At 42.4% G+C, this 23,948-nt stretch overlaps 2 protein-coding genes across 4 annotated transcripts in view; one reads left to right on the forward strand and one right to left on the reverse strand.

Moving 5' to 3' along the window:
• The first annotated feature begins 1,102 nt into the window (after positions 1–1,102).
• Positions 1,103–4,902, forward strand: LOC118716242 (acyl-coenzyme A amino acid N-acyltransferase 2-like). The gene is made up of 3 exons (XM_036433171.2): positions 1,103–1,717; positions 2,182–2,384; positions 4,122–4,902. The coding sequence occupies exons 1-3, from the start codon at positions 1,258–1,260 to the stop codon at positions 4,767–4,769; spliced, it is 1,311 nt and encodes a 436-aa protein (XP_036289064.1). The 5' UTR covers positions 1,103–1,257; the 3' UTR covers positions 4,770–4,902.
• A 6,605-nt stretch (positions 4,903–11,507) lies between these two features.
• PLPPR1 (phospholipid phosphatase related 1) overlaps positions 11,508–23,948 on the reverse strand; it is a 182,726-nt gene continuing 170,285 nt past the window's right edge. For 2 of the 3 annotated variants that reach the window (XM_045579953.1, XM_036433176.2), the window contains exons 6-8: positions 22,851–23,027; positions 19,114–19,245; positions 11,508–12,634 (exon numbers count right to left, since the gene is read on the reverse strand). In XM_045579953.1, the coding sequence (XP_045435909.1) occupies positions 12,602–12,634; positions 19,114–19,245; positions 22,851–23,027 (342 nt within the window). In that variant the 3' untranslated portion in view covers positions 11,508–12,601. The remainder of the gene's footprint in view (positions 12,635–19,113; positions 19,246–22,850; positions 23,028–23,948) is intronic. The other variant, XM_036433177.2, reaches the window with a different exon arrangement.

Below are 23,948 nucleotides of genomic sequence, written 5' to 3' on the forward strand. Positions count from 1 at the left end.
TCCAGAAAAGCAGATTCCCCCTGCTGTCTCTTAGGGTCAGCCAATCTGGATGATCTCTCCTTTGTAATCAGAAGCAAAGTGTTGCAGGGGAACCAGCCTAGGTGTGCAATGGGCGAGTCTGCACGCACTTAGAAAAAAACTGCTTTCCAACTCCTATGTTCTCCCTCCGTGTGGGATCAGAATGAGTTGCTCCCTAGAGAACCCCACTAGTAGCAACCTTGGGGACCCCTGTCCACTCTCTCGAATCACTCCAGCCCCAACAGTGGGGGCTTCTGTGGACGCAGATTTCCGGGGTCCCAGCCCGCGCTTTTTTTTTTCCCTCTGCTTACCCAGTGGCCACTGCTGTTGTAGCTGCAGCTGCTGCTGCTTTCACTTTCGTTTTTGCGACACAGACACCCCGCATTATCCCTGCAAAATCCAACCTTTCTGTGGAATCCGCCTGTACGCGCAGGTCGGACTGCCCCGATTCTTAATAATCTGTTCCGTGTCCCTTGGCGTTTTAAAAGAGTCCCACTTCTGGGGAAGATTACGCCAGACCCAGACCCCGCACTGGGTCTCCCCAGGCAGGATATTCGCTGCAGCCAAGCCTTCTTTCGGCGCCGCTCGGCGTGGGGTGCGGTGGCTGCAGTTGCTGCCGGCACAGCGGGGCCCGGATCCCTCACGCTATCCCCGCAAACTCTGACCTTTCCGTGGGTGATTGAAGATCTCCCTTGAATCCACGCGTTTGCACCCATTGGGGTGTCTCAGCTGCTTGATGGTCTCCTCTGTGGTGGGTTTCCCAGGCCTCAGAGAAGCTCCCCCTTTCCTGGTAAGATGGCGCAGCCTTCCCTCCGGGAGAGCTCGCTGCAGCCACCGCAGTGCTGGCCACTCAGCCAGGAAATCCTGTCCAGCGGATCTTTCCTTACCTTCCTTGAGAATTCCACTGCCCCTTAGCTGCCAATCAACATTCCGGGAGCAACTCAGACACTGCCTTTATCTGTTCTGGGACCTGGGTCAGAACAAGTCCGTCTGTTCTGTCGCCATCTTGTCTCCTCCCTCTACTATTAATTATTTATGAGGCTTTGAACGTGTCACTTAACCTGTTTCCTGCTCTTTAAAATGAGGGTAACGGGCACTCCCTCCTCCAAATGTTCTGCAGACCTTGCACTGTTTCCAGAAAGCTAACTAGGCTGGACCTCACATAAGCCTGGTCTGGATCTTTTCCTTGGACTTTTCTCCAGCTTAAAGCCTCCTCTGCCTCTGCAGGGTGGGCCGCCAATGTTCCAGCTGACAGCCACCCCCACCAGCGCCCTTTCTGATGAGCCTGTGCACATCCGAGTGACAGGCCTGCCTCCGCTGCAGCCGGTGACCCTCAAAGCATCCCTGAAGGATGAGAAGGGAAACCTCTACCAGTCCAAGGCCTTCTACCAGGCTGACGAGGCCGGAGAGCTGAACCTGCAGCGGGCTCCTTCCATGGGAGGTGACTACGTGGGGCTCCACCCCATGGGCCTCTTCTGGTCTCTGAAGCCTGAGAGGCCCTTTGGGAGGCTGCTGAAGAGGGATGTGAACAGCCCCTTCTTGGTCACGCTGGACCTGTACGACTTCGTTTGCTCCCAAGATCCAGCCCCGACTCTGCCCCGGGCCAGCCAGGTGGTGCAGCGCTGGTTCTGCCGCCAAGGGATGCAGCGGGTGCCCATCCGAGAGGGCCGTGTGCGGGGCACCCTCTTCCTCCCTCCAGGTGAGACGGATCAATGGCGGTAGAGAAAACAGAGTTGATGGAAATAAAAATAAAATCAAAGAGCATTGATGAAACCAGTTTGGCTCAGTAGATAGAGCATAGGTCTATGGACGGAAGGATCCCGTTTTGATTCAGGTCAAGGGCATGCACCTTGGTTGTGGGCACATCCCCAGTAGGGGGCGTGCAAGAGGCAGCTGATGGATGACTTTCTCTCATTGATGTTTCTATCTCTCTACCTTCTTCTGTATAAAAAAATCAATAAAATAAAAAATTAAAGAGCACCATCAAAGTATTTCCCGCGATCTGTTAAAACTAACTAGTATAGCCCAAAATCTACTAAAAATGAGCTTGCCCTTGTGTGTTTGGGTGGGAAGGTGGAATTCATTTTGCTCTTCCTGTGCTCTCCACTGGATCCTCTCCTCCCCCTTCCTAATCCCATTCTCTCCTCTCTTTGTTGTTCTCAGGAGAAGGCCCTTTCCCAGGAATCATGGACTTGTTTGGGGGTATCGGGGGTCTCATAGAATTCCGAGCCAGCCTGCTGGCTGCCCGTGGCTTTGCAGTCCTGGCAACAGCATACTTCGCCTACGAAGACCTGCCCACGCGGCTGGAGGAGGTGGACCTGGAGTATTTTGAGGAGACTGCCAACTTGCTACTAGCTCATCCCAAGGTATTTAAAGATAATTTTCATTTTACCTTGCAATCTTATAGCAAAAGACAAAAACAAACAAACAAATCACAGATGTTTGTTCTGATCAGTTTACACCAGTCTGTTTAAACCTGGGCATAGTCCAACCGTTTACAGTTAAAATGGAAATGCTGTTGTCTACCTTGTAAGATTGATGCTGCTATCTACCGTAGGGGACGGTGGGATTGATCAGCGATCAGCGTAGTGCTTGCTGGCATGAAGAAGACAAGAAAATAAAAAAAAGGGTGGATATATTGTGATTATTTTCAGTGGGCAAAAAGCCAAGACTTCTTGCATTTAAAGCGCTTGCTTTTGATTTACATTGGGCTCTTCAATGTTTTATCAGGTGATTGAGAGGACAGAAAGGTGTTGGGGTTACAACTGTGAGCAAAATAACTTACCAGGTGGCTATGTGTGCGGTTGTCTCTCCAGCATGCTGGTCCTTTCCTCCCTTGTCTCTCAGACTCTTTGCTCCCCTCTCAGCCTGTCATAGAAGGAAGGACCCACTCTTTTGACCTACTTACTGCTTTTCCTGTTGGATGGGGTCCTGAAATTCACCTGTCAGTAGAATCCAAGTCTTTCCTCCTTAGGATTAGCCTTTGGAAAATCTCTGTAGCTGTAGAACGCTATTTAAATAGGAACTACTCTGACATAAGAGTTGAAAGAACCCAGGAAACCTCTTTTCCTAGCGGGAGAGAAGAATTTGATTCTTACCTGCCTCTGCTTTTAGGATGTAGATTGCGGCTGACACATTCGATCCTTCAGGCTTTTATAGAACTCTGCCTTTGATAAAGAGTTTTTTTAAAAAAACATATATTTATTAATTTTTTTCTTTTTACAGAGAGGAAGGGAGAGGGATAGTTAGAAAAATTGATGACCCAAAACCGGTTTGGCTCAGTGGATAGAGCGTCGGTGCTGGGTTCAATTCCGGTCAAGGGCATGTACCTTGGTTGTGGGCACATCCCCTGTGGGGGGTGTGCAGGAGGCAGCTGATCAATGTTTCTCTCTCATCGATGTTTCTAACTCTCTATCCCTCTCTCTTCCTCTCTGTAAAATATCAATAAAATATATTTTTTAAAAAAGAAACATTGGCCGAAACCGGTTTTGCTCAGTGGTAGAGCATCAGTCTGCAGACTGAAAGGTCCCGGGTTCGATTCTGGTCAAGGGCATGTACCTTGGTTGCGGGCACGTCCCCAGTAGGGGGTCTGCAAAAGGCAACTGGTCGATGTTTCTCTCTCATCGATGTTTCTAGCTCTCTATTTCTCTCCCTTCCTCTCTGTAAAAAATCAATAAAAATATATTTAAAAAAAAAAACATTGATGAGAGAGGAATATAGATCAGCTGCCTCCTGGGGACGTGCCCGCAACCAAGGTACATGCCCTTGATGGGAATGGAACCAGGGATCCCTCAGTCCACATGTCAACGTTTATCCACTGAGCCCAACCAGCCAGGGCTGATAAAGAGTTTTTATTTCTATTGTTTCTCCTGAGCTTCCATAACAATCCGGCAAAGTAGACAATCCTATCACCCCTCTTACCCCAACACAATAATAGGCTTAGGGAGGGGAGGTAGGTACTGTTCTCAGTCACAAAAGCTTGTGACCCCGATTGCCAGGACTCCCACCTCACATGTTCTAATTCCTGTCATACCAGCTCATGGCCGGTGGCACGGCTCCTCAGCAGGTGGCCTGCCATGGATTCCCTTCCTTGTGTGTTTCAGGTCCGAGGGCCAGGCATCGGCGTGCTGTCTGCGAGCAAAGGCGCGGAGATCGGGCTGGCCATGGCCTGCTTCCTCAAGCAGGTGGAAGCCGCTGTCCTCATTAACGGGCCTAACGCCGTCTGTGACTTCCCGTTCAAGTACCGGGGTCTGGTCATGTCCCCCAGCCCCGTGTTCCTGGAGCGCATGCAGGTGCACGTCTCCGGGGCCATGCGCCTCCTCCACTTCAGGGGGGACCCGCGGGAGAAGCTGAATCAGCCGAGCGTGTTTCCTATCGAAAAGGCCCGGGGTCAGATCCTCTTCGTCATAGGAGAGGATGACCAATCGATGAACAGCAAAGCCTATGCTGAGCAGGCCCTGGAGCAGCTGAAGAGCCACGGGAGAAGCAATGGAAGGATGCTGGTCTACCCGGGGGCAGGCCACATTCTAGAGCCGCCCTACGCACCCCTGTGCTATGCCTCCCGTTTCTACTCTGTTTCTGCTTCCGCTTCCAATAATCACCCCCTTTCGAATTTCCCTAATTACTCCATTTCTCAGCCCCTGCTCTGGGGAGGGGAGCCTGCAGCACATGCTGCAGCCCAGGAGCATTCCTGGGGGGAGATCCAGAAGTTCTTCAGGCAACACCTCACGCCAGCCAGAAGCCAGCTCTGAGCAAGGGTGAAGGCTGAGATGGAGGAGGGAGAGAAAGAGGAGGGTGAGGCAGAGATGTGGCCAGGAGTGGGGCCCTCCTGATTTCTCTATATTCACAGCCACCTTGAATGAACTGCAAGAAAACTGGACGAAACCAAAGGACTAGGTGCCTCTGATGTATTTATGACAAGTTTGTATGCACTTGGTATTTTTGTAAATGGAATATTAGTTTATATGCACCAGGAAATGCTGTTATTTCAATGCAAATGGAATAATCTTTTGTATCCCAGTTAGGGATATACCTTGAATTAAGGTATTGCCAATCTAGGTAAATTCCCTGGAATGTCCAAGTTAATTGTAGAAATACATTTTCTGTTTAAACTCTTTTGAGTTGAGTTTCTGACATTTGATGTGCAATATCACTATCCAGTGTAATGCTTGCTATAGATTTCCAGTTGATACTTTAATTTTTTTTTTTTTAGAGTGGGATGCTTCTTTTTATTTCTAAAATATATTTCTTATTATAATTTCAATCAGAAATTGGACTGAGTTGAATCAAGTTCCTTTGTAGCATTTATTGTAATTAAACGAGTTACTATATTTCAAGCTCTTAGAACAGTGCCTGGTGTACAGCAATTTTTATGAGTTAGCTATTATTATTTTCATAATGATTTCCTCCTTCAATCTGTTAATATGGTGAATTACATTCATTAATGAGCTAATTTTGCATATTCATCTAACTTTAATAGATGAATACTTTATATTGACTAATTTGGGTCTTTAAATTTATTGTGAAGCCAACCTGGTCATTATATTTTCTCACAATTTCACCCATAGGGAGGGTGGTGTTGGGAAGGTAATGGGGGGGTGGGGAGATGAGGACAAATATGTAATAAAGAAATTTAAAAGAAAAAAAATCAATCAATAAAGAAATTAAAAAGAAAAAAAGAAAAAGAAGAATTTCACCCATATTTTCTAGAACACATTTTTCCCTTATATTTTTTCCACATATTCCCTGTTGTTTATTTACATGCTATCTCTTTTTTCTCTTAGTTTGACTTACCAAATACTTGTCTATTTTAGTGATCTTTTCTAAGAATAGCTTTTGGTTTGGTTATCAGTCAAATCTGATTCTTCAATTTCTATTTATTTAAAATAAATGCATTCTTTCTGCCCCTTTGTGTTTATTTTTTCTGGCTTCTTGATATGCGGTAGTTCTCATTTTGTTAATTTCTAAATAGCCTCTAATTGATATCTCTTTCTCCACACCCCTCGCCCCTTAAAACCAAGAATAGTTTTAATAAAGCACAAAGAGCCATTCTACCAGATCACAGGCTGGTTATAAAAAAGAGGGGGGGGAGGGAGGAATGATGTCACTTTGCAGTGGAGAGATCACACTGTCACTACCTGAACTCTCCCATCAAAGTTAGCATCTCTAACAATGGTCAATTTGATGTTGTGTGCTTCATGATGAGATGTAAGGTAGAGTGCCCAGAACTACCTCTAACAACCATGTTGAATCTGAACTTAAGCCTTTAGATTAGATCAAATGTGTTATAAATGTGATGGCTAGAGAACAAATTACATGGCACTTACAAAGAGACAGTCATACAAACCCAGATTGTGGGTCATTCCATGATGTGGTCTGAAGGCCTAAAAACTATGAGAGCCACTATGTAAGTTCTAGTCTGAAAGCTGGCAGGGCCAAGTCCAAGAACCAATGCTTCATCTGAGCATGAAGGCAGGGAAAAACCAATGTCCTAGCTCCAACAGTCAGGCAGGGGGTATTCCTTCTTACTTGAAGGAAAGTCAGCCTTTTCATCCTATTCCACTTTCAACTCATTGGATGGGGTTCACCCACACTTTAGGGGAAGCAATCTACTCCATCTATTGATTCAAGAAGTTAATCTTGTCCAAAACACCCTCACAGACATACCCAGAATAATGTTTGACCAAATACCGGGGAACCTGGTAGTTCAGTTAGGCTGACATAAAATGAACCATCACAGCATGGGGAGACACTAAAATATTTCCATTTTATTGTTGTGTTAATTAAGCTGTGGAGAGCTTACTTTACCCAAACTCACATAAGTAGAGTTAAGTTTACAACAGGATTGAACTTACAGTCTTTTCCCAAGACTCAGTCAACTATTATTTCACCCAGCTGACAGCAGTATCTACCCAGGTTGCCATAACCTTTCTGTTATGGCTTCCACTATATTTGTGGCTGGATGTGGTGAGTGTCTTTATAATTTCTCAGTTTGATTGGCTCAGCATAAAATAGTAAAAGACAGACTTTGGTAGTTAAAAAAAAAAGTATTATGTAAAGTCTCTTACATAAAAGACAGACTTTCTCCTAGTTCAAAGACATGGGACCTTTGCAAATACTTGGATATTACCACACGCACAGAGAAATAAAGCAGGCCAAACAGAGTTGTGTTCTGACCTCAGTGAGGAAGGTTCAGTGAGTGTTCAGCAATGTCCTGAATGAAAAAAACTGGGACAGAGAAGAGAAAACCCACCAGTTGAGGAAAACCAGAGAAAAGTCATGTTGGCCATTAGACCAGGCTGTATAGTAAGCTTTTCCTAGGGCTTATTATATACATAATTTTATTTTATTTCTTGCTGAGATTTCATGCTCACTTAACAACATTTTAACTAATAAAATGGCTTTGTAGACATCTCAATTACAAGATGGGGTGTGGGTAAGAAATGTCAAATTCTGGACACTAGAGAGAGAGATGATTCTACAATCAATTAATAAATGTTTTTTTTAGTTTAGGTTATGATGTGTCAGAGATAATATTTTTAAATGTATTTACATGCATTTCCCTCTGCATTTCCTTGCTCCTTCCCCACCCCCACCCTGTGCTATTTACTTGCCTCGGGGAAATTTAGGATTATTACAACAACTAGAGGCCCAGCAGGAACCGGTTTGGCTCAGTGGATAAAGCGTTGGCCTGCGGACTAAAAGGTCCGGGGTTCGATTCCGGTCAAGGGCATGTACCTTGGTTGCGGGCACATCCCCAGTAGGTGGTGTGCAAGAGGCAGCTGGTCGATGTATCTCTCTCATCGACGTTTCTAACTCTCTATCCCTCTCAATTCCTCTCTGTGTAAAATCAATAAAATATATTCAATAAATAAATAAATAAATATTTAAAAAAAAATCTAACAAACTTTTTTAAAAAACAAAAAAACAAAACAAAAAAACACACAAAAAAACCTAGAGGCCCAATGCAGGAAATTCGTTCAAGAGACTCAGCTCTCCCAGCCCTGGATGATTCAGAAGGCCTTCACAACCCTTCTGGCAGCGTTGGCCAGCAAGCCCTCAAAGCCTAGCTTCGTCTAGAAGGTCATCCAGAAGGTCGTCTGGATGGTAGAATATGCTGTTCAGTCTAATTAGCATATTAGCTCTTTATTATATAGGATAATGTGAAGAGAAAGAAAGTGTTAATGTTCCCCAAAGGGATTGATTTTACCATTACAAGACTGGATTAAGTAATACACTTGATTGTCAAGTTAAGTTTATTTCCCTTCCTCTACTCAGTGGGATAGAGAGGCTTGTTAGGCAGTTTATATTAGTGTTAGAAAATATATATGCAGAGAAATGGGTTATCCTGCTACATTCAATATGTAACAGTCCTTCATAAAAAAAAACCTGGTCATCTTTGAGGAGTTCAGAGCCTGGTTTCAGCCCCGCAAGGCTGAGGTTCAGACCTGGCATGTGGTGACTCTTGTCCTGAGAATCCTGTCTGAGTGATCAGGTAGAATCAGAGACCACATCTTCTTTTGCCTTGACACCCCGCCCCACCAGTTGTGGTAAAGTTACTATGAAAAGCTATGGAAATACGGATGGGTGGTGGTGGTGGTAATTGTAACTCCCAAGCAGGGGAGTTAAATTTAGAAAAGTTTCTCTAAGAAAGAAAGTGTTACTGAAAGCTGTCGTCTCACCACATCTAATCCAGCTTCAAATCCTGTTGAGTCTACCTCCCCGCTGTTTTTCATATCCTTCCAACCCACGCTCTGTTGTTACTACCACTACCCTAGTCAAGTCATAATCATGGTTTGCCCCATACAGTGACCCCTTAATGGATCATCTCCTTTCCATTCTGGATTCTGTTCAACTCACTCTACACACAGAAGCAGCTCAGAAGGATTTCTTAGAAAGATAAACCTGATTCTGACCTTCTCTTGCTTATAAAGGGCTTTCTGTCTTCTAAGGGCTTCCTGTAACTTGAGAGCAAGTTCTAAAATCCACAACAAGCCTCCAAAGCCACCAACATGATCACCAGCATCATCAAATGCCTCTCCCTGACCTCCAGTCACTCTGGCTTCCCTTTACTTCTTCATGTGCATAAAGCTCTTTCCTGCCCCAGGACCTTTCCACATGCTGTTTCCTTGGGCTCGTATGCATTTCTCTGCTTCTGTCTAGTCACTTCGTACTCATTCTAACATACATGTCACTTTTTTAAAGAAGCCTTTTCTACCTAAATCAGGTTGCCCTTCAAAGCACTAATTACATATCAATTGGTTGTTTTCATTTTCTTCTACTTGATTCTAAGTTCCATGAGGGTAAGAAGTAGGTCAATTTATTTTGCTGCACATTCCCAGTTCTAAGCACAATTCCTGACACACAATAGAAGCTCATCAAATACAAATCAAAGGTATAAATGTATCAATCGATCCTGGGACATCTGGATCAAGAACAAAGACACAAGTGAGCCGAAACCGGTTTGGCTCAATGGATAGAGTGTCGGCTTGGGGACTGAGAGGTCCCAGGTTCGATTCCTGTCAAGGGCATGTACCTTGATTGCGGGCATATCCCCAGTAGGGGGTGTGCAAGAGGCAGCTGATCGATGACTCTCTCTCATCGATGTTTCTAACTCTCTATCTCTCTCCCTTCCTCTCTGTACAAAATCAATAGAATATATATTAAAAAAAAAACAAAAAAGACACAAATGAAAGGTTTGGTGTTCACTATAAAACTCCCATGGTAGTACCAGGGATGATAGGAAATGGCAGGCTGGTTCTAGTACACGTCTGGAATTCAGCAGGGCAGAAATAGTATAACAGCTTTAATGTAAATACTCCTTAAAACAAACTAGGGCAATCTAGTATTTGATGTATCTGCTTCCAAGACATTTAACACTCTTGAGAGGTTCTGGTAGTTGCACCTAACATGGAAATCAAGTCAACTTTTTGAAACAAAAATGCTACTCCTGGCTCTTCTGCTCTTTAAATCATCCCGACGATACCCACTCCCTCTCTTTCTGAGTATGGGATTATGCCTGTTTGCATTCTCTTATTCAGCAGAGCAACATACAGCCCTTCTGCCTATTACAGCCTAACAGGGAGATCTTTAGGCCTTACTGAGAGAAACACCTAACTGCTGAGTGCAGTCTCCTCACCCTTATCATTCCTGTATCTAAATAAACTTATCTTTCAGATACCTTTAGGAACCATTTAAATTCTCTTTTGTCCAAAGTGAGTCAGGTCTCCTTCAGGCAAATTAGGAGGAAGTCTGTAATCCATAGACGTGACACATTTTAACGGCTTACTCTGTGCCAAACCCTGTTCTGGGTGATGTATCAACGAACTGAAATATGTCAGTTATCCTCAGGGGCTAATAGTCTCATGAGGTTGCTTATATCAACACTCCTTATTAGCCTTTCTTTTGTTTCTTCCTACTTTCCTCTCACAGTGAGTCAGACTTCTCAGGCTCCGCTGGGCTTTGCTTAAAAAGAGGAAGAAAAGATCTTGGCAGAATTCATTCTTCCTGAGGCTAAGTGGCCACTTGTCCTATGTAGACAGGGGGCTTTGCTTTGGTAGGAGGCCCATGTGAGGGGTCCCTAATCCTAAGAAATGAAACTCAATTGGCAGGCTTCCAAGATAATGTGAGGCCCGTGAAGAAACTTGAGGCTACGTAGGGGCAACACCAAGGTTGCCATGGCATAATGGTAGGAATCAGACTGGCTCAGGGGTCCCAGCCATATGAACCCAGACATGCCCCTTAGTTCCAAGTACCTCAGTGTGGTGTCCTGTGGAACATGACTCCATTAGGTACCAACATACCCAAAGCCAAAGGCCAGGAAATAGGGGTCTGTGCCTAGGGCGCTTGGGACATTTCTTCTAGGTCCTTCCAGACTGAAACAAGAGAGAATAATATGAGGCTAATGCTCAAATTGCCAACTTAAGTTCTTGAAAATACTATCTGGTAGTTAGATAGTTAAATGGCCTCTCATTGAGGCAAGAAACTGGTAATGTAAAATCAGTACAGCCTGACAGCATTTTCCAGAATGCCTTTCTATGAGCATGAAATAGAGTTGAACTCTCACTGTTGTTATAAAATAAAAATCCTAAAATATGTTTAGAAAACGAATCAGTCTGAAATTGGGCTTGCAAGTTCTTTCTCATAAACAGAATCCATCCTTCTCATGGCATGCTTTTTTTTTTTTTTTCTTTCATTTTTTTTTACCTATACCACTCCTGAATCATCTAAGGAGGTACATTTTTGTTTTTGAGAAAACAAAAAGCCTTTGAATACATTGAAGGTATCTTGATGTAGTGGGAAGAGTGGAATTGTGAGCCAGGCAGACCCGGATTATAACATCGGTGCTGTATGGACAGCCTCTTTTAGGATTTAGCTCAGCAGGCTTGGAACTGCAAAATATAAATTGTACTGAGGACACTTCATTGTGACAATTCCAATACCTCTGCCCAGTGGATGAAGCTAAAAACAAAGGACATGAGCCAGAATAGATTTTGTGATAACTTTTTTCTTTCCTTCTTTTTAGAAAAAAAAAAAAATGTACAAAAAAAAAATGTAAGAACAGCCAACATGGAAGTGTCAAGAAAACATTCGGATAGGTACAGACAAGGGCTCTCTCTTAAAGGAGTTTCACATCGGTTATCACCATGCTAGGAAAATGAGATGCAGTAAGAATTCTAGAACAATTAAAAGTCACAAACCAAGCTGTTGCTCTGGGCTCTGGGTTGTAGACGCTCTGATAACCTTTCTGTAAAATAATACTGTGCAAACTGTAAAATATTCATTTTCATATAAAGTCCATACAATATGATATACAAAACTATTGAGTTGACAGGGGAGGCTGGTGCTGGCTGCCTTTGAAAGAAGGCTAGTGTCACATGTCTGCCTAAGGGCATAATTCCAGAATCATCTTGAGTTTCTTAGATGGGACAGACCGTTGTCTAAGAAAGAATCATATAATCCCAATACTTCTCAAATTCAGGATTTTTCTGCCAATTGTTTAACGAAGTGACTTCATTAATATATTACTTTAACTTAGAATGCAATGACACATTAAGAGATCAGAACACCAAGTTCTTTTGAAAAGTAATATTTCTTTCTGTACAATTTGATTTTGAGATTTGCCATTTTCCAACATTGTCCTCCCTGCAACTCAAAAGTTAACTTTCATTAATATTCAAAAATTCTGGAGGAGGCAGCAACTGTGATAATAAACGGTTAAAGTGAATTGTTAATATTAATTTTACTTCTGTGTCTATAAAACTGAGAAAAGATCGGTGTACAAATATCACAAAACAACATCAATCATTGAATATATGTGGTTCTTCAATGCACACTTGAACAAGAAGAAAATTTTGTTGGTTTGAAATTCTGGCATAAATATATTAAAGCTGACAAAAAATAAAAATAAAAATCAGGGCAAGCTACATCACTTCCTCATACAAAAATTTACAAAACATTAGCCTCTAACTAGATAAACATAATACTTGTCTTCACAGTTTGACATCGAGTAACTGTGTGTCTTGAAGTGTCGAATTGGAGGGTGATTAAAAACAAACAAACAGCTTGGGACACAGCAGCCGTCTCAGGTAACTTCGGTCATGGAGGCAGAGTGATTCTGCAAACACAAGCAGATAAAATCTGAGCGTTGGGTCGATTGACACCTACATGCACACACTCATTTTCTCCCCCTGACTATCTCTTGCTTTCTTGTCTCCTCGAGTTTGCCCTGGCTGTTCCCTCTCTTTGATATGCTCTTCAAAGACCTCTGAAATTATTACCTCTCCTGGTAAATCTTCCCTCATTTATCAACCCAAATCAGATTATTTTTTTCATCTAAATTTGTTCTCTGTATATAATTCTGCTTTATGGTATACTTTATTTTTTATTGATTTTTTTATAGAGAGGAAGAGAGAGAGATAGAGAGCTAGAAACGTCAATGAAAGAGAAACATCGACCAGCTGCCTCTTGCACACCCCCTACCGGGGATGTGCCCGCAACCAATGTACATGCCCTTGACCGGAATCTGGGACCTTTCAGTCCGCAGACTGACGCTCTACCGCTGCGCCAAACTGGTTTCGGCTTTATGGTATACTTACTCACTATATATAGGATCTCAAATAACTATAGCTATCTCCCACATCTTTTATAAGGTAACTAGAGGCCTGATGCATGAAATTCCTGCAAGAGTAGGCCTTCCTTTCCCTGGTTGCTGGCACCAGCTTCCTTCTGGCACCCGAGACCCGGACTTCCCTCAGAGCCCTGGCTTTGTCCTGAAGGTCATCCTGAAGGACATCAGTCTAATTTGCATATTACGCCTTTATTATTATAGTGTTTTTACTATTGGACAGTTCTAATTTTTGAAAATTTTCCATATTATTTATTCTTTGAGTCATGAGTTATATAGCAGTGAGTTTAATATTTTCAAATGTATGGGCATTTTTAAAAGTATTTTTGAAATTTTTTTCTAGATAATATAGTCTGTACAATATAGATTCTTTAAAATTCCTTGAAACTTATTTTATAGGTTTTTTTTAAAATATATTTTTTATTGATTTTTTACAGAGAGGAAGGGAGAGAGATAGAGAGCTAGAAACGTCGATGAGAGAGAAACATCGACCAGCTGCCTCTTGCACACCCTCCACCGGGGACGTGCCCGCAACCAGTGTACATGCCCTTGACCGGAATCGAACCCAGGACCTTTCAGTCCGCAGACCGACTCTCTACCACTGAGCCAAACCGGTTTCGGCTATTTTACAGTCTTCTACGTGGTCTGTTTTCATGTTTTTCGAGAAGGATTATACATAATGCACATTAGATCACCTTTTTAAATTTCATGTCTTTACTATATTTTGTTTGATTATTAATTACAGAGAGAAATGTGTTAAAATCTCCTACGATTGCAGCTTTTTGTAGTCGATTTTAGTTTATTTGCTTGTTTATATAACCCCTATTTTTTGTTTATATAATTTATATATGCAGTTGACCCTTGAACAACATGGGTTTGAACTGTGTGGGTCCACTTATAGCAGAGTTTTTTCAATAAATACTGTAAATGTATTTTCCTTTATGATTTTCTTTCTTTTAAAAAATATATTTTTATTGATTCTGAGAGGGAGAGGGAGAGAGAAATAGAAATATCAATGATGAGAATCATTGTTTGGCTGCCTCCTGCATGCCCCTTATTAGGAATCAAACCTACAAACCAGGCATGTACCCTGACTGGGAATGGAACTTAGACCTCCTGGTTCATAGATTGATTGTCAACCACTCAGCCACATTGGCTGGCTCCTTTATGATTTTTAAAATAATATTTTCTCTTCTCTAGCTTACTTTATTGTAAGAATAGAGTATATAATGTATATAACATGCAATATGTGTTAATTGATTGTTTATGTTATTGGCTTCTGGTCAATAGTAGACTATTAGTGAAGTTTGGGGAGAATCATATTTTATACATGGATTTTCAACTCTGTGTGTGTGTGTGTGTGTGTGTGTGTTGGAGGTCAGGTCCCAACCCTTAATGTTGTTTAAGGGTTAACTGCATAACCCCCACCTTTTGCAGCCCAAAGCTTCCTCTTTTGTTTGAACTTAACCTCTCCCCATCCACTTTCCTCATCTCATCCTCAGCTCCCAAGTCCTTAGAATTGGCAAATACCTTAAGAACCTGTGGCTATAACTCTAATTAATTATTACAGGTTTCCTGATTCCAGTTTGAGAGCTCAACTAAGAATTTTAGAAATTGACTATTTTGTATTTTTCAAGGTACTCTTATCTGTCATATTGGTAAAAATTAAAATTGGGTGCATTTTTACCATAAGGTGAAAAATAACTGTGTTATAGTATGCTTTATTTTTGAAAATCGATGTTTGACTAATACTTTGGTCATTTATACTATTCCGTTTAAGAGTAAAAGGTCAAGATAAAGTCATCCAACACTTTAAGATAATTAAATGGGTGACTTTGGGCAGATTTCTTTCTCTCTGAGTCCTCTTTTCTACTTAGAATATGAAACCTTTAATATCACTGGCATAAAGGGGGCCATTAGAATTCATCTGGAAATTTTTCTTAAATATAATCTTTTCACCTCCAAATTGCTGAACTAGAATCTCCTGGAGTAAGGCCCAGGCATTTGGATCTCCCATGGATTAGATTCTTGTGTGTGTTAAAGAAAAAAGAAAAAGAAAAAGAAAAGGTAAGTCCTTCCCCCACCCCACCCCCAATCTGGAGATTCAAGGAGACTTTACACCAAATCCAGAGTGAGTTAACACAATAGTCTCATCTCTAGTTTCTTTGTTTACAAGGAGATAAATTGTGCAATGCTAAGCTTGATTGCTCTGGGGAACATGGGCATGTAGAGCGTGGCTGGCTTGCAGCCAGTGTCTTTAAGATCACAGTAACTCTATAGGACCACAGAATAATGCTTCAGAAACGTGGCCATTTTTGTTGTTTGCATTCTGTGATTATTTACTTTCTGGTTTATCTTCAGTACTTGGGAAATATGTTAGAAAAATGCACCCCATTTCTATCGACCCAACCAAGGGGAATCACAGAAGGCAGACATTCAAATTTGAGTTGATATTTGAGAGAGGAAAGCAACACAGTAGCTCTGCGAACTCTCTATGGCATAGGGGAAAGAAAGTGTCAGGAGGAAGGAAAGAGGAGTGACTGGGTACCCTCCCCATCCAGACAATCTACTCTTCTCCTTGAGGTATTCTGAACAATGGGATGGATTTCATGGGTGTGAATGGTGATCTGAAGAGAGGCTCAAGAGGAGATTTGATCTCCTCTTGAGGAGAGGCTCAGATCTCCTCTCAGATTCCCCAGATCCTCCTCCTGGGTAGATGGCTCTAATTCAGAAATGGCAAAGGACTAGCTTCTAACAGAAAACACGGATGTTGGAATCGCACAGGGGAGCTCTTGCCCGCAGGGGAAAAGGCAGGGCATACATATTTATGTGGGAAGAGCTGTAACTCAGTTCAAGCACACCAACCCCTATGGCATGTTTCCATTTTCAATGCTGAGACTTGCAGACTTCAAAATGAAATGTCCCTTGAATTAAATCAGGGCTTTTAGAAATAGATGGTCCTTGCCCCAACTGATTCTGCTCAGTGGATAGAGTGTCGGCCTGTGAACTGAAAGGTCCCAGGTTTGATTCCAGTCAAGGGCATGCACCTTGGTTGTGGGTACATCCCCATTAGGAGGTGTGCAGGAGGCAGCTGATCAATGTTTCTCTCTCATCGATGTTTCTAACTCTCTATCCCTCTCTCTTCCTCTTTGTAAAAAATCAATAAAATATATTAATTAAAAAAAAAAGAAATAGGTGGGCCTTTAGAAATAGATGGGCTTGTGTCTTTATTTTGACTGGGCTACCTTGGGCAATTAAACCCTTTGTGCTTTACTTACTTTATCTATAAAATAGAATAATGATGCCAACTGCAGGATTCTTGTGAGATTGAATGTGGTGGCTCAGTATAAGCCACCTTTCTTGATCAACAAATAAAGGGAATATTCTCCTCACTAACCCTGTGGAAATATTTGACATTAACAGCAGGTGGGTGGTTACTTGACTCTCCCACATTGGTATGGAAGACATCACTTGAGAGGTAAGAACTTCCATCCAACTTCCTGTAGCTTCACTCGAACTAGTCTGCACTAGTCCTGTTTCACTGTTGCTCATACATTCCTAATTTCCATCAAGGTTCTATGGCCTGATTTTAGGTTCTTCGTTTTGACTCAGGTGTCTAGTTCAGGCTTTGGTTCTGGCTTGCACCTGTCTACTCACCAAACATTATTTCACACCTAGTGAATGCCAGGAAATAAGAAGAGTAAGGAAGACATAGTTCAGATCCTCAAAGATCTCTAGGTCTTTGTAGGAGGCAGATGTGAGGGGATATTCTTGGCTTTAATTTTGAGGGTCCTCTGGCCAAAGCCTGGTCTTCAGGAAAGACCTCAAGCTGTACCCAGATGAGGTGATCTACATGAGTGCAACGATATGTGAAAGCAGTTCCACCATTGCCTCTTGTGAGCAATAAATCACTATATTAATTAAAAGAAATTTTAAAATCTTTCCTGTGAATAGCAGTTTTTGAAACCCTGTTTGGCACTTCATTTTTCAATGTAAATGAAAATCTCTCTCTCAAAATATGGCCTGGTTGTCTCATGGTCTGGTCAAATACTCATGGTCTTGAAGAGAAGAGAAAAGGGATCTGGAGAAGGCTTCAGACAGGGGGTAACACTTGAGCAATGTTGGGAGGAAGGACGGTTGGGAACGAGGTGTCCTTAGACTGGAATGTTCGGGGCGAAGTAAACAGCATTTACAAGGACAGAGATTGACATGTTTGTGGAACTCAGCAAATATTTCTGTTTCTTTTTCAAACCGACCTCTGTCTTTAGTTGCTTCACTTAAAAAAATAGAGGGAACCACTCTGATGTCACCAGGTACAGAGACATAATTAGATAGGGGGAAAAATGAGGGAGGGTCTATTTCACCATTTCATTACAAGGTCTTATTATTTAAGCTAATCTGCCATTCCTCTGCATCAACAGGCTATATATATAAATAAACCAGTAAGATATTTTTTAGTACATTCTTTCTAATTAGACTGAGTCAAAAATTTCATCTTAATACAGGTTAAGAGAAAATAAACAAATAAAATACCTGGCACTGGATTTAAGGGAGAGCCCTACATATTTTTCCCAAGAAGGAAATAGCTTTCTTGGATTTTTCTTCTGGTTTATTGATAACATTTAAGAGGATAGTTATCATAGAGAGATGACTGGTACTTAATAATATTTATTTATTTTTAAAATATATTTCTTTATTGATTAAGGAAAGGAAGGAAGAGGGAGAGAGAGAAAATCCAATGGTGAGAGATAATCATTGATTGGCTGCCTCGTGCATGCCCCCTACTGGGGATCAAGCCCAAAACTTGGGCATGTGCCCTTGGCCAGAATAAAACTTGGGACCCTTCAGTCCACAGGTTAATGTTCTATCCACTGAGTCAAACTGGCTAGGGCATTAATAATTTTTAAATAAAATAGTGAAAAATATTTTTTATGCTGTACTGATATAAGACACACACTAATTGTAGGGGGAGGTGACTTACTTTCCTTTGCAGGATCTATACAAATGGATTAATAAGAAAAGGCCAAATGAAAACAAGATTTCAAGATAGATTGTTATAGAAAGTAAACATTTGGGCAGAAATCACTCTCTACTTAAAGAACTGCCCACCTCTGACATACGAGGTGTGTGGTTTTGGGCAAGTGATTTAATACGGTGGTCTTCAGTATTCCTATATTTAACCTGGAAATGGGGATGATACTATTGATTCAATAGGTTTTTGTTCACAACAGAGTCTATTTGTAAAGCCCCTCGCAACTGTTCAAGGTAAAAGTGAGTGAGTGAGTAATGCCATCTTCTCCACGCTTTCCCCATCTTCTCGGACAGAATTTATCTTTCTTCATTTATATTCACACAGAAAATCTTGGACCCATCATGCCAATTTATGATGGTTCACTGACATCTGCCTTCCCTAATCATCTGAGAGTTCTTTGAGGGCAAGGAGGGTGTGGCTAAGTGTGTTCTGTACCCCTGGTGTAAATAAGTGATCAGCAAGAATTGCTGCATCGAGGTTTTGATGGTTGTCATCGGAACAGATCCGAAAGGACGGGTGCATCTATTTTGTTAATAACCTTGTAAAGGTGCTTCTAGTGTACACCTGTCCGTACATATAACAAAACCGCTTTCTTTTCAAATGTTGTCCTCATAACTACATCAAATGGACCTCCCACGCAACTGGTCTGGATTTCCTAACTGTGCTATTCCCCTGGAGGCCAAGGTATCTTGAAGCAGCTGAGGTTTACATGAGGCTAAGAACTTCCTGAGGTCTTATGATGGCCACGCCCCAGAATAAAGGTGGGACTAATGGAGGGAAGCTGTGAGGTTCCTGAGGGCCTTCCCACCAGACTTTTATTGCCGCTGGGCAGATGCGGTGGTGCCTGCTTTTAATAGAACAGTTGAATGGAACAGTTGCCCTTCTCAGGGTAAGGCCTGAGCCTGTGGGGTTGGTTGCTTCAGCCACTTTACTATACCTGTGCGCTTAGGGTTTCCAGAGGGCTCTCTATCCTTGGGAAAGCCATGAGGGGTACTCCACGGGGATCCTCAGGTTTGGGTTTGGAAGGAGATCCTTGTGTTCCTTTAAAGTTATGGACCACACACATTCCCTGCAGGATGAGGGGTGAAAAGATTGGGTTAGACCACAGACATCAGTGCCTGGCCATTTCTGAGAGTGGCAGGCCATTCCCTTAGAATGTCATTGCCATAGTGACTTCTTCCTTTGAACCAGTGGGCAGGTTCCATGGAAAGACCTGGGGCATGGCCCAGGTTGCCTGCTGAGCACATTCTAAGTGCCGAGGAAGCACCTGCTTCATCCCCAGACGGCCAGTGATAATCCATCCACCCAAGGAGCCTGACCTGTGAAATGAGGGTAATATAATACCTACCTCATAAATCCATAACGATGAAAAGACACGATGGTTATAAAAGATTTATTGAGGGCAACTATTTGTCTGGCATTGTCCTAGAGTTTTACTGACTTCATTCTCAACCATCTTACAACTTAGGGAAGGAGGCACAGAGAAGCTAGATAACTTGCCCAAGGTCATACAGAGATTTAAACTCCATAGCTCACACTGCTATAATAGTTTGCCTCTTAACAAGTGTCCAACATAGAGCAAATACTCATTCACTGTTAGTCTTTAACTTCTACCCAAAATGATCACCCTGAAATTATGTGACCACTATATGCTTGAGATTAAATAACTCCTTAGTGACACTTCTGTTGTTTTCATTAAGAAACTTTCCTTCTAAATTACTACATTCTCTTCTTTATTTCTCTTTCATACCTCAGTCTGCTTTTACCATCTGGCCTGCTTCTGTTGCCCATTAGAGTTTGTCTGTTTCTTCCCACGCTCTTTCTTTCATTGTTCTGCATCTTTGTCTTTATATCCAGTGCCTCTGAATCTTTCCTGTCATTCCTCCAACCCCTCAGAACATTTTTATAAATATTTCCTCCCTCCCCACATCTCTGTTTAAACTCCCTCCATGCAGGAAATGAGAGAAGTGGAGAGTGTTGAAGTTGAAGAGACTCTGGAGTTGAAAACACCCAGGTTAGATTCATGGCTTATTGACTGTAGCCATTGGGCAAGTTCCTTATCTTTGAGCCTCACTTTCCTCATCTATGACATGAAGATAAGAATCCCGGAGGGTTGTCCTAGTGGCACATGATTTGGTGCACATACAGTGTAGGGTATATAGTAATTGCTCAACTAATAATCTCCCCCTCCACCCACCATTCTCATCTTCATTGGAAACACAAAACAATAATGAACTTATGCCACAAGTATGCTCCTCTTCTCAGACTCTCCCCTCTTTCTGTCTACTCTCCAAGCTTCTGCTTTGGAATGCTCCCAGTCTTTTCTATAACATTCTCCCCTTCCCATATTCCAGGTTACTGAGTGTGCCTGTGAGGTTGTATACGTGTGCACATGTAGTTACGGTGTGGTCTGTCACCTGCCGAGCAACCCAACAGCAGGACTGGGTCTTACAAAAAGATCATTTGTGGAAAACAAATTTTGACATTTGCCATCAGTTGGGAAGCCAATGATAGGCTACACAGTAGGAAGCATGGCTATGAGCCCCTGAGAGAAAACAAGTTTAATGTCAAAGCAGAATCTGTATATGGGGCCTTAGCTAAACACAAAACATTTTTATAGATTTCCTAGAAAAAACCCATCACATTTTTGGGGGGATAGTCAACACTGCTCTTTCTCTCTAGCTGGGGCTGGCTGGCTCCAGGACTGAGGGACAACAAAACTGGCTGGATTCCTTTTGAGCCATCTCATTTATGCGGTATTGATGTCTCTTTGAAAACTCTATCCTCTCTGAAGTCACTTCTAGTCTTTCCTGCTTTAAAAAAAGCAACCTTAGGAAAACATCCCCTCGGAGACATCAGCGCCACAGAACATCCTCAGCACCACTCTTGCTGTGCCTTCACCCAGAGCTGTGGTTGGCAAATTGCGGCTCGTGAACCACATGTGACTCTTTGGCCCCTTGAGTGTGACTCTTCCACAAAATACCACCGTCTGGGAGAATCTATTTTGAAGAAGTGGTGTTAGAAGAAGTTTATATTTAAAAATTTTGGCTCTCAAAAGAAATTTCAATCGTTGTACTGTTGATATTTGGCTCTGTTGACTAATGAGTTTGCCGACCACTGACCCAGAGATTTTACACTTAAGTCCACCTTTCACTACAGAAAAAAAAAGCCTAAATCCGTTAAAAATAATTTTGAATTAGAATGGAGTTTCCCAACCAGTTTTCTGAATAAATGTGAGCATTTTCTGTGTGAATCTTAGCCGGCAAAAACACTGGGAAACTGTTAGTGGTTGGGAGAGGCAGGTGTGTATTTTATATATGTTGGGGAAGACAAGGAGGAGTGAAGTCAAAAGACTGTGAAATCCTTCTATGTGAGATGTCAGTCTGATTGACTGCAGAATGGGAGGGGACATACAGACCATGATGGCTTCGGTCTCAGAGGGGAAGCTGGCTGAATATTGTGAACATGTGGCTCTCCAGGCCTGGTGAGTGACTGTAAACCCTTTGGGCCTATTTTAAATCCTTGAGGATTATTAAAAACCCACACCTCCATGGTATGCCCATGCAACAGAATATTATACAGCAAGAAAAAGGAATGAATTGTTGATACATGCTACAACACGAACGAATCTCATAATAATTATGTTGGTTGAAAGATGCCAGAAAAAAAATTACATTCTACATGGTTCCATTTCTATGGAATCCTAGGGAAGACAAACTAATATAGGGTGAGGAAAAGAAGATCAGAGGTAGCTTGGGAGTGCGGGGAAGGAGAGGGCTAGTGAGAGAGGACATATCTATATGTAAAAATTGGTCAAATTGTACACTTTTTGTGCCATATGTTATAGGCCTATCATACCTCAATAAAATTGTAAAAAAAAAAAAAAAAAGACAAAAACAATAAAAATTAACCTCATCTCTTCCAATCCTGCTAGGATTGAGGGATTTCCTAATTGAAGAGGTAGCCAGATTCTTATGTATTTGAGAAACTAAAATATCATCAGAATTATAAAGATATGGAGAAAACGGTATCATTCACAGCTCTTCTCTAGGCAGAGTATCATATGTTGTTGAGAAGCCACTTGTAGCAGAAACAAGATGTCCGAGGGCATGCTCACATAATAACAGGCTTATAAGAAGGTTGTGGTTAGCTGAGAGTTTTCCTGTTTCTGAGTGAGATATGCAAGCTGGCCGGAGCTCAGTGTCCTGGGATGCTGGGGAGGGGGCTGCCTGCTTCCAGCAGCGTTCTTTGTTCCCTGTTCTTCCCCCAGGCAACACGTAGCTTCTCCCCACACACCGTGAACAAATATGCTAGAACATGGCTTGAAGGTATGCAAATCACTAGTCTGTCCAGCCCTAGTCCCAGCTCCATCCCAATCCCAATCCCAATCCCAATCCCAATCCCAATCCCAGTGTTGAAGAAAGTGGAGCAACCATTCTCCCCTGGGCAATCTTCCCCCCATCCCCAGGGGGATAGGCAATCACATTTCTGAAGGAAAGTGTGTTTTAGAAATCATCCTTGCAGCAATAGGATGCATAATACTTGGAGAATAATTGCAACTCGCAAGGTTCAGCCAGGGAACTGGGTTTAGAACTGTGATGACTCCTCATGGTCTTGGGCAGCCTCTCAGAGGGCACAGGAGGGAGGAAGGTAGGAAGAGGGAAGCTGACTTACCAGGAACAGGGCTACCGCAGTGCCCAGGATGAAGCCTGCGATCACATCGGAGCAGTGGTTCCTGTATTCGGAGACCCGGTTGAGGCCCGTCAGGAAGGCCATGCAGAGGGTCCCCAGGCACAGCACTGGCTTGGCCAGTCGGCTGCTCTTCGTCTTGATTGTGCTTGTGATGTACATCTGGAACAGGATAGAGACTGGGGAGTGACCCGGAGGCTCCTCATACAGTGCACACACATGCACTCACCAACACACGCAAACAGGGTCTGTGCCAAAGCAACCACATCAATCAGGTGAACAGCTTCCCTCAGCTAGGCAGTAGAGTTTGGGTAGAAAATGAGTGCCAACCCAGGCATGTGTCCTGACCAGGAATCAAACTGTGACCTCCTGGTTCATAGGTTGATGCTCAACCACTGAGCCATAACAACAGGCTCAGAAGCTGCAGTTTTCACGTAACAAACTTAAGCACCATTTTGGGTATTAGGAAATCCATGGGAGATTCTCAGATACCAAATAATCCTTCTATGAGAATGGAGTTTATGGAGAAGATCAGGTAGGTGAATGGCTCTCTACATTTTACTTCTTTGCATCCCCCATACTGCTAGCTGATTCTTCACACTGCTAAGTGAATACGAAAGCATTTATTGATTAGTTGATTGACTAAATTAGACCTTCCAAACCAGTGTTTCACACAAATAGATTTCAGTTGTGCTGGAAATTAATATCTACATTCCTTGGGACAACTGTGATCAGCTCTATCCATTCATTGACTCTAGTGTATTTTTTTTTTTAAGGTGAGTGCACTTATCCCCATTTAAAAAATATATTTTATTGATTTTTTACAGAGAGGAAGGGAGAGGGATAGAGAGTTAGAAACATCAATGAAAGAGAAACATCGATCAGCACACCTCCTACTGGGGATGTGCCCGCAACCTGGGTACATGCCCTTGATCAGAATCAAACCTGGAACTCTTCAGTCGGCAGGCTGACGCTCTATCCACTGAGCCAAACTGGTTAGGGCGACTCTAGTGTATTTTAAAATATTAATTTAAAAAATTGTGTCAGGACTTCCAGAGGACTGGGAAGACCTAAACTAAGTAA

Source organism: Pipistrellus kuhlii, unplaced genomic scaffold (assembly GCF_014108245.1).
Source record: "Pipistrellus kuhlii isolate mPipKuh1 unplaced genomic scaffold, mPipKuh1.p scaffold_m20_p_12, whole genome shotgun sequence".
Taxonomy (NCBI): Eukaryota; Metazoa; Chordata; class Mammalia; order Chiroptera; family Vespertilionidae; genus Pipistrellus; species Pipistrellus kuhlii.